The sequence below is a fragment of the Bombina bombina genome, chromosome 6, assembly GCF_027579735.1.
Source record: "Bombina bombina isolate aBomBom1 chromosome 6, aBomBom1.pri, whole genome shotgun sequence".
In the NCBI taxonomy this organism is placed as follows: domain Eukaryota; kingdom Metazoa; phylum Chordata; class Amphibia; order Anura; family Bombinatoridae; genus Bombina; species Bombina bombina.
The window spans coordinates 281704243-281715731 of record NC_069504.1 but is presented as its reverse complement, the minus strand read 5'-3'; the positions used below and the strand labels follow the sequence as shown (position 1 = coordinate 281715731).

Genomic DNA, 11489 nt, shown 5'->3' with positions numbered 1-11489 from the left:
CCTTATGTTTACATTAGTTTTCTGTAAACATTACTATAGTACTAAAATGTTTAGTGTAGTTTCAAGACGAAATGCAGATATTTCAAATGGCAAACTTAAGCTTAACAATTTAAACCACTCCAGCAGTTAAAATGGATCACATTAAAAGTGAAGAAAATATTACAGTACACTGTCCCTTCAAATTACAGAAAAATGCTAATTTGCTCATCTCCCGTGGTTCTCTGTGACTTCAGAGTGTGTTGTGTTTAGCTCCTTTGCACATTTTAAGTTTTAAACATTTCTGTTTAATACATCTCTTTTGAAAGAAGAAAAACTCACGTCATGTTAGAATTACCCCACTTCATCATTATTTCAATCCATGTGTAAATGTCCCTTCAAAGTTTATTATTTCTTTAGCTCACTACAACCTCTGGGAATGGAATTACCTCCGTTATAACTCTACAACAAAGGAGTAAAATGAAGACCATACAAAACAGACAGGTGCACAGTAAAGTTACAAAACAACATAGGATGTATTAAAAATGTCATCAATATATCACAATGCTAAAAATTAGCCTGAGGTAAAAACTAGAAAAAAACACATGGGAACAGTAAAAAATATAGCTTGGTAGAAACCATTTTAAAGTTATCCATTGCCAATATACAAAATGTTAAAATCATTTTATTCTATTTTGAGTGCTTAATTCCATACAAAAGTATAAACAAAATGTACAATTATCAATGAGAAACCCTTTCATACAATCTTGGAGCATACAGAAGCTTTTTTTCTAGAAACAAAGTAGTCTTAGTCCTGAGAATGAAATTTTATATATATATATATATATATATATATATATATATATATATATATATATATATATATATATATATATATATATATATATAATTTTTTTTTTTTTTTACACAGATCAACAGATCTGCATAGGAGAAAATATGTCACACTACAGAGGACTGCTCATTTGTCTCCATTTACTTCTTCTGTACTGAAGGACTAAGACAAAAATATATACAAAAACAAGGGAAGACTGGCATCCACTTGTGGAACATAACAGACAAACTGCCTAAACAACATGTACGTTCAATATCCGTGGGATAATAGGTATTTCAGCATGGTGTGGACGGTGGACTTCCAGATGAAAGTTTGGTAGACAAATATCCATTCTCCTGAGTTACTCTCTGGGTGTAGAATAAGATATACGCTTGTGCCTTGCAGACCTCTTCCACAGTGCAAGTATGAAGTTTAGAGTCATTGCAATGCACCCAGAACCCTGTAAGAAAGACAATGTGACAGGTTATAGGCACTGAAATGGCACTGAGTATGTGTGTGTGTCATAAAGATTATTTTATTGTTGTTCGTGACAAAGATTTGACTTTCAATCATATTTTTTGGCACGTTTTGTGGTACAAAATATTTTTAACATTTATAAACATAGTTGATAAACTATGATCTTGGCAAAGTAATCTAAGGATCTTCAAGGATCATTATAGTAGCAATTTAGAGGCAGTTTCCACTCAAGACCAGCAGTTCATGTGTTTCATACAGGGGGATTAAACACACAGATATGCAGGATTGACAGTGATAAAAGCTCTAATGAAAAGGAGCATATAGCTTTTTCACTATAATTGCTCATTAAACAAATGCCTTCTGATAAATTATAAGCAAAGCAAACATTGTATTAATAATAAGAATATTTAAGTTTCCTTCAATGTTGTGAGACCACAGTCCTACTAAGCCAGACAAAGATTTGAAATACCTGAAATGATGTCCTCATTCAACAGTTTTCTGAGACTCAAATCAAACTCTTCTGTTTTACTTAAAATGTTATATTTTAAACTACCAACATTTGAACACAAATTGTGTACTAAGGGTGTGAGTTACATTTTGGAAAATAATTACATGCACGTGTAATTTGTAAGCCACCAAAAAGTAATAAATGGCTCTTACATCAAAGTTTCAAAAGAAAGATAACAATGTGTATAAAGAAAATATGTTTTTGCATGAGATCATTGAAGTTTTACCTAATGGTGTTAACTTCATACATATTTATTTATCTTATTCAACTTTACTATGGTGAATCAAGATGATGGTTTATTGGTAATGCAAGGACCCTTTAGTTCTCGGTGAAGTTTTATAATTTTAGACAAAATATTTCTTTATTATGAGAGAGATCATGTTTTGCTCTATTTTTACCCTCTCCATTTCTCTAGTACCTGTAATCATACAATGTTTTAATTTTACACATTTCATTCCATTCCTGGAACTTGCTTGATGTGCACCAAACATGTTCACAGATAACCTCATGTCAATGCATATGTCCGTTGTTTGTCCATGCACACATGTAAATAATGGAAAAGGAATAAACACTACTGACAAAAAGTGTGTGTGTGTTGAAGGGGGGGGGGGGATTAGATCATTGTCCTCAAATCATTTGGCCTTATACACAAGCATATTTCCAATCAATGTGGTAAATGGTGCTAAGAATATCAAGGTTGCTGGGAGGAATATTTGGGTAAAGTCTAAAGCCAGGTAATCTATCACTATGGACATCAATAGTGGGGGAGATACTTAAAGGGATTATATTGATGAGTATATTCATGTAAACAAGATTATGAGTTCAAATCAGCATGGTTTATGAGAAATAGATCATGTCAAACTAATCTAATTAGATTATACGAGGAAGCAAGTAAAAATATAGATAACGGAGAATCAGTTGATGTTTTTGCAAAGGCGTTTGATACAGTGCCACATGAGAGTTTAATGTACAAAATAAAGGAACTGGGAATAGCTGAAAATGTTAGCTCATGGATAAATAACTGGATAAAAGACAGGGAGCAATGTGTAGTAGTAAATGGATCATACTCAGATTGGACAAAGGTAATCAGTTGAGTCCACCAGGGAACAGTACTCGGCCCTTTTCTTTTTAATATTTGTATTAATTACTTGGAGCAAGGATTAAATAGCAACATCTCTATTTTTGCAGATGATACAAAGTTGTGTAAGGTCATTAGGTCAGGGCAGGATGAACTTGCTTTACAAGGGGATCTATAAAAATAAATAAATAGAAAAATGGGCAAGTAATTGGAAAATTAGATTTAATACTGAAAAATGCAAGGTTCTACATTTTGGAAGTTAAAATAAGCAGGCACCCTATTATTTTAATGGGACTAGACTTAGCCAAATAGAGGAGGAAAGGGATTTGGGAGTAGTAATAGATAGCAAGCTAAAGATGAGTGCACAATGCAGGGCAGTAGCTTTCTAAGGCTAATAAGACACTAGCATGTATTAAAAGAGGCATTGATGCAAGGGAGAAAAGCATACTTCTGTCACTATATAAAACTCTGGTAAGACCTCACCTTGAGTATGGAGTGCAGTTCTGGGGACCAATATCAAAAATAGACATTGCAGACTTAAAAGGCACTTGAGAGGGGACATGATTACTTAAAGGGACACTGAACCCAAATTTTTTCTTTTGTGATTCAGATAGAGCATGACATTTTAAGCAACTTTCTAATTCACTCCTATTATCAAATTTTCTTCATTCTCTTCGTATCTTTATTTGAAATACAAGAATGTAAGTTTAGATGCCGGCCCATTTTTGGTGAACAACCTGGGTTGTTCTTGCTGATTGGTGGATAATTCATCCATCAATAAAAAGTGCTGTCCAGAGTTCTGAATAATAATAATAAAAGCTTAGATGCCTTCTTTTTCAAATAAAGATAGCAAAAGAACGAAGAAAAATTGATAATAGGAGTAAATTAGAAAGTTGCTTAAAATTGCATGCTCTATCTGAATCACGAAATAAAAAAATTGGGTTCAGTGTCCCTTTAATATAAATATATTCAAGAACTGGAGAAAAGGAGAGTTAGTCTCCTGCAACGTAAATGTTTTTTATACTGGAAGAGCATTAAAATTGTGGAATTCATTACCTGAGGAGGTAGGAAATGCCAATACACTACATTCAATCCATTTAAAAAAGGTTTAGATACATTCATGGCTAGAAACAGAATTCAGGGATATGATTGCTTGTGTTAAATGGGTCACCTTTTTAATGGAATTCATTTAAGCTCAACTGGAGCTTTTTTGTAAGTATATTAAGATTTGTATAGGTTGAACTCTATGGATTTCTGTCTTTTTTTCAACCTCATCTACTATGGTACTATGTTATCTACCACTATCTAATCTATCACTCAGCTCAACTATCTTTACCATGGGTATCATAGAAAGGAAAGGAACACAGTATAACCCCCCCCCCCCAAAACAAACATTTTGTTTCTATCACAGGTTAGGAAATAAAAAAAGAAACAAAATCACATCTACCTCCTTCTGGGTTGTAGCAGAAGGCAGTATAGTGGCCAGAGCCAAATCCTTTTCCATGATGCATCACTACAGCAGAGAGGTCATAAATAAAGCAGTCGGCTCTTAGGGTTGCAGTAGATTCTTTACAGCAATAAGGTTCCATGTTCAGCATCTGGTCAAATCGAACATGCACTCCAATCTTTTCACGATGATTACGACCAGACCACCTAATAAAATAAATACATTTGTTTATACTAAAAATAATATAATTTGAATGAACTGCTGGGTATATAGCATTGTAACTCTAGGGGTAGATAGAAGTTTTTCCGATGCTTTTGGAATTCTTGCTTTTCTATTTATTTACCAATCCCATTACTTTTGGCTTTAATTTAACTATTGCCAAGTTTGAAACTACATGGAAATACGAGAAAGAGGATTATCTGCAAACGTATGTCATATTATCACAATGTATGTATGTATGTATGTATGTATGTATGTATGTATGTATGTATGTATATATATATATATATATATATATATATATATATATATATATATATATACATACATACACACTTCCAGACAGTGTGTACTCCTGAAAAAATAATGTCAACAGCCCAGGGTGCAACAAAAAGTTAAGATATCTCCGGAAAAGAAGCACACTCCACAGGTCTTGCATATGAAAAATGGTCACTTTTATTGTGAACGTTTTCGGTTTCAGAAAAACCGTCCTCAGACTAACAGTGAGTCTCACTGTTAGTCTGAGGACGGTTTTTCTGAAACCGAAAACGTTCACAATAAAAGTGACCATTTATCATATGCAAGACCTGTGGAGTGTGCTTCTTTTCCGGATATATATATATATATATAAAAATAAATACAGGGAGTGCAGAATTATTAGGCAAGTTGTATTTTTGAGGATTAATTTTATTATTGAACAACAACCATGTTCTCAATGAACCCAAAAAACTCATTAATATCAAAGCTGAATAGTTTTGGAAGTAGTTTTTAGTTTGTTTTTAGTTATAGCTATTTTAGGGGGATATCTGTGTGTGCAGGTGACTATTACTGTGCATAATTATTAGGCAACTTAACAAACAACAAATATATACCCATTTCAATTATTTATTTTTACCAGTGAAACCAATATAACATCTCAACATTCACAAATATACATTTCTGACATTCAAAAACAAAACAAAAACAAATCAGTGACCAATATAGCCACCTTTCTTTGCAAGGACACTCAAAAGCCTGCCATCCATGGATTCTGTCGGTGTTTTGATCTGTTCACCATCAACATTGAGTGCAGCAGCAACCACAGCCTCCCAGACACTGTTCAGAGAGGTGTACTGTTTTCCCTTCTTGTAAATCTCACATTTGATGATGGACCACAGGTTCTCAATGGGGTTCAGATCAGGTGAACAAGGAGGCCATGTCATTAGATTTTCTTCTTTTATACCCTTTCTTGCCAGCCACGCTGTGGAGTACTTGGACGCGTGTGATGGAGCATTGTCCTGCATGAAAATCATGTTTTTCTTGAAGGATGCAGACTTCTTCCTGTACCACTGCTTGAAGAAGGTGTCTTCCAGAAACTGGCAGTAGGACTGGGAGTTGAGCTTGACTCCATCCTCAACCCGAAAAGGCCCCACAAGCTCATCTTTGATGATACCAGCCCAAACCAGTACTCCACCTCCACCTTGCTGGCGTCTGAGTCGGACTGGAGCTCTCTGACCTTTACCAATCCAGCCACGGGCCCATCCATCTGGCCCATCAAGACTCACTCTCATTTCATCAGTTCATAAAACCTTAGAAAAATCAGTCTTGAGATATTTATTGGCCCAGTCTTGACGTTTCAGCTTGTGTGTCTTGTTCAGTGGTGGTCGTCTTTCAGCCTTTCTTACCTTGGCCATGTCTCTGAGTATTGCACACCTTGTGCTTTTGGGCACTCCAGTGATGTTGCAGCTCTGAAATATGGCCAAACTGGTGGCAAGTGGCATCTTGGCAGCTGCACGCTTGACTTTTCTCAGTTCATGGGCAGTTATTTTGCGCCTTGGTTTTTCCACACGCTTCTTGCGACCCTGTTGACTATTTTGAATGAAACGCTTGATTGTTCGATGATCACGCTTCAGAAGCTTTGCAATTTTAAGAGTGCTGCATCCCTCTGCAAGATATCTCACTATTTTTGACTTTTCTGAGCCTGTCAAGTCCTTCTTTTGACCCATTTTGCCAAAGGAAAGGAAGTTGCCTAATAATTATGCACACCTGATATAGGGTGTTGATGTCATTAGACCACACCCCTTCTCATTATAGAGATGCACATCACCTAATATGCTTAATTGGTAGTAGGCTTTCGAGCCTATACAGCTTGGAGTAAGACAACATGCATAAAGAGGATGATGTGGTCAAAATACTAATTTGCCTAATAATTCTGCACTCCCTGTAAAACATAATTTATGTAAGAACTTACCTCTTTCATAGTGGCAAGAGTCCATGAGCTAGTGACGTATGGGATATATATACCTACCAGGAGGGGGCAAAGATTCCCAAACCTCAAAATGCCTATAAATACACCTCCAACCTCACTCATACCTTGAGGTGTAGCAAAGAAGTGAGGTGTAAAAAGCACACAAAAAGAGGAACTGGAAAAAATAAAGTGCTTTATACAAAAAAATCATAACCACAAAAAATAGGGTGGGTCTCATGGACTCTTGCCACTATAAAAAAGAAATGAATTTATCAGGTAAGTTCTTACATAAATTATGTTTTCTTTCACGTAAGTGGCAAGAGTCCATGAGCTAGTGACGTATGGGATAGAATACCCAAGATGTGGAATCCATGAGTCACTAGAGAGGGAGGGATAAAATAACAGCTAAATCTGCTGAGAAATTAAATTAAAAAAATATATAATTTTTTCTTTACAAATTAAAAAAAACTCAAATCAAAAGGCACTAAAATCAAACAGACAACTGCCTGAAGAACCTTTCTATCAAAGGCTGCTTCCAAAGAAGCAAACACATCAAAATGGTAAAATATTGTAAAAGTATGCAAAGAAGACCAAGTTGCTGCTTTGCAAATTTGATCAACTGAAGCTTAATTCTTGAAAGCCCAAGAAGTGGCAACTAATCTAGTAGAATGAGCTGTAATTCTCTGAGGCGGAGACTGCCCCACCTCCAAATAAGCTTTGTGAATCAAAAGTCTCAAGCAAGAAGCCAGATAAATAGCAGATGCTTTCTGACCTTTCCTGGAGCCAGAAAAAAATAATAAATAAATAGACTAGAAGTCTTTCTGAAATCTTTAGTAGCCTCAACATAATATTTCAACGCTCTTACCACATCCAAAGAATGTAAAGACTTTTCAAGAGTATTCTTAGGATTAGGACACAAAAAAGGAACAATTTCCTTATTGATGTTGTTAGAATTCACAACAAAACAGCTTTATCTTGATGGAAAATCAGATAAAGATACTCAAAAGAGAGAGCAGACAATACAGAAAGAGATAGCCAAAAGAAATAACACTTTCCAAGAAAGTAATTTAATGTCCAGAGAATGCATAGGCTCAAAAGGATGAGCCTGTAAAATAATCAAAACCAAATTGAAACTCCAAGGAGGAGAAATTGATTTAATAACAGGTTTAATATGAATCCAAGCCTGAACAAAACAGTGAATGTCAGGAAGTTTAGCAATATTTCTATGAAATAAGACAGAAAGAGCAGAAATTTGTCATTTCAAAGTATTAACAGACAAACCCTCCAAACCATACTGAAGAAACTGTAAAATCCTAGGAATTCTAAAAGAATGTCAAGTATAATCATGAGCTGAACACCATGAAATATAGGTTTTCCAAACCCGATAATACATTTTCCTTGAAACAGACTTACGAGCCTGTATCATAGTGCAAATAACTGAGACAGAGAAACCTCTATGACTAAGCACTAAGCGTTCAATTTCCATGCCTTCAAATTTAGAGATTTGAGATCCTGATGGAAAAACGGCCCTTGAAACAGAAGGTCTGGCCTTAAAGGAAAGTGGCCAAGGCTAGCAACTGGACATCCTGACAAGGTCCGCATACCAAAACCTGAGAGGCCAAGCTGGTGCTATTAGAAACACATAAGATCATTCCATTATGATCTTGGAAATCACCCTTGGAAGAAGAACCAGAGGCGGAAAAATGTAAGCAGGTTGGTAAAACCAAGGAACTGCTAGAGCATCCACCATCTCCGCCTGAGGATCCTTGGGCCTAGAAAGGTATCTTGGAAGCTTCTTGTTCAGACGCGAGGCCATCAGATCTATTTCTGGCAGACCCCACATCTGTACTAATTGAAAAAACACATCTGGATGGAGAGACCACTCTCCCGGATGTAAAGTCTGACAACTGAGATAATCCACTTCCCAATTGTCTACTCCTGGGATATGAATCGCAGAAATTTGACAAGAGTTGGATTCCGCCCAAGAAAGTATCAGAGATACTTGGACTGCAATTCCCCCCTTGATGATTGAGATATGCCACTGTAGTGACATTGTCTGTTTGAAATCAAATGTAAAGTTCTCTCTTCAATAGAGGACAAGCCTGAAGAGCTCTGAAAATAGTAGAGTTCTAAAATATTGATTGGTAACCTTGCTTCCTGAGGTTCCCAAACCCCTTGTGCTGTCAGAGATCCCCAGACAGCTCCCTAACCCGAAATACTTGCGTCTGTTGTGATCACAGTCCAGGAAGGACGAACAAAGGAAGCCCCTTGAACAATAAGGTGATGGTTTAACCACCAAGTCAGAGAGTGTTGAATGTTGGGATTTAAGTATATCAACTGTGATATCCGAGTATAATCCCTGCACCATTGGTGCAACATGCAAAGCTGTAGAGGTCTCATATGAAAACGAGCAAAGGTGATCGCATCCGATGCTGCAGTCATGAGACCTAAAACTTCCATGCACATAGCCACTGAAGGGTATGATAGAGACTGAAGGTTTAGACAAGCTAAAACCAACTTCATTCGTCTCTTGTCTGTGAGAGAAAGAGTCATGGACACTGAATCTATCTTGTCTGAGGAATCGAGAAACTCTTTTGTAAATTGATCCTCCAACCATGTCTTTGAAGAAACCACACAAGTTGTTTTGTTTGAGATTCTGCTAAATGAAAAGATTGGGCTAGTACCAAGATATCGTCCAAATAAGGAAACACTGCAATACCCTGTTCTCTGATTACAGATAGAAAGGCACCGAGAACCTTTGAAAAGATTCTCGGAGCTGTCGCTAGGCCAAACGGAACATCAACAAATTGGTAATGCTTGTCTAGAAAAGAGAATCTCAGAAAACAATAGTGGTCTGGATGAATCTGAATGTGAAGATAAGCATCCTGTAAGTCTATTGTGGACATGAAATTACCTTGCTGAACAAAAGGCAGAATAGTCCTTATAGTCACCATCTTGAAAGTTGGGACTCTTACAAAACGATTTAGAGTTTTCAGATCCAGAATTGGTCTGAATGAATCTTCCTTCTTTGGGACAATGAACAGATTTGAATAAAAACCCAAACCCTGTTCCTGTTGAGGAACTGGAACAATCACCCCTGAAAGCTCTAGATCTAAAACACACTTCAAAAAAGCCTGAGCCTTCACAGGGTTTGTTGGAAAATGGGAAAGAATCTTCCCATGGGAGGTCTTATTCTGAAACCTTTTCGATACCCCTGAGAAACAATACCCTTGATTTTAGACAGAGTCTGCCCAAATGTCTTGAAATAATTTCAATCTGCCCCCCACCAGTTGAACGATTGGGAGCTTTGAATTTACCCTTTGATTTCTTATCTTGGGGCAGAAAAACTCCCTTACCCCCAGTGATAGTGGAGCTAATAGAATCCAATTGAGAACCAAATAAATTATTACCCTGAAAAGATAGAGATAGTAATCTAGATTTAGACACCATATCAGCATTCCATAATTTAAGCCATAAAGCTCTTCTAGATAGAATAACTAGCGACATAGATTTGATATCAATCTTAATAATATCAAATATAGTATCACAAATGAAACGATTAGCATGTTGAAGTAAAAGAACAATGCTAGACAATTCAGGGTTTGATAACTGCTGTGCTAGACTGTCCAACCAAAAAGTTGAAGCAGCAGCAACATCAGCCATAGAAATAGCAGGTCTAAGAATATAGCCAGTAAGTAAATATGCCTTCCTAAGATAAGATTAAATTTTCCTATCTAAGGGATCCTTAAAATAAGTACTATCTTCCATAGGAATAGTAGTATGTTTGGAGTAGAAATAGCGCCATCCACCTTAGGGACTTTCTCCCAAAGCTCTAAATTGGACACAGGTAAAAAGGATACAATTTATTTAAACCTAGAAGAAGGTTTAAAAGAAGTATCAGGCTTAGACCATTCCTTAGTAATCATATTAGAGATAGCATCTGTAATAGGAAAACCTTCAGTTGTAACCACAGAAGTCTTAAAAACAGAATTCAAACGTTTGCTATTCTTGTTCTCAAGAGGACTAGATTCCTCAATACCTAAAGTAAACAATACTTCCTTTAACAAAGAATGAATATATTCAAACTTAAAAAAAAGGTTGATTTATCAATTTCAGTGTCTGAAGTAAGATCCTCTGAGTCAGAGAAATCCTCATCAGCAGAAAATACGCTGTTGATCAATACAAACTTCAGCAGATTTATGAGAAGTTAGAAGAGACATTTTACATTTATTTGAAGGCGGAATAGCAGTCATAGCCTTTTCTATGACTGTAGCAATATAATCTTTTATATCTACAGGAATATCATGTACATCAGACTGTGAAGGCTTAACAGTAGATGTATTTGTACTTATAGAAACATTATCAGCGTGTAATAATTTTTCATAACAAGTGCCACATATTTGAGCTGAAGAAGATCAGCTAAATTACAACATACACACTTGGCTTTGGTAGATTTGTAACATCAGAGGCAGGATCAGTTTGAGACATCTTGCAAAATGTAACAAAAAAAGAAAAAAATAACATTTAAACAAAATATCCAATTTCCTCAAAATAGTTTCAGGAATGGGAAAAAATGCTTATGATAAAAAACTTATATGAAAATAAAATCAAAAGCAAACATCATAGTCCTCTGTAAACAAATGAGAGCAGAGAGCAAAAGAGGGAGAGACATAATAGAACAATTTTTTGGCGCCAACATTGACGCAAAGATGACGCAAATGCAGA

General features: G+C 36.0%; 1 protein-coding gene across 4 annotated transcripts in view; it reads right to left on the bottom strand.

The window, feature by feature from the left end:
* Positions 1-363: 363 nt before the first annotated feature.
* Positions 364-11489, bottom strand: part of USP44 (ubiquitin specific peptidase 44) — a 227867-nt gene continuing 216741 nt past the window's right edge. For all 4 annotated transcript variants that reach the window (XM_053716884.1, XM_053716882.1, XM_053716885.1 and 1 more), the window contains exons 5-6: positions 4319-4524; positions 364-1268 (exon numbers count right to left, since the gene is read on the bottom strand). In XM_053716884.1, coding sequence (XP_053572859.1) covers positions 1105-1268; positions 4319-4524 — 370 coding nt within the window. In that variant the 3' untranslated portion in view covers positions 364-1104. The remainder of the gene's footprint in view (positions 1269-4318; positions 4525-11489) is intronic.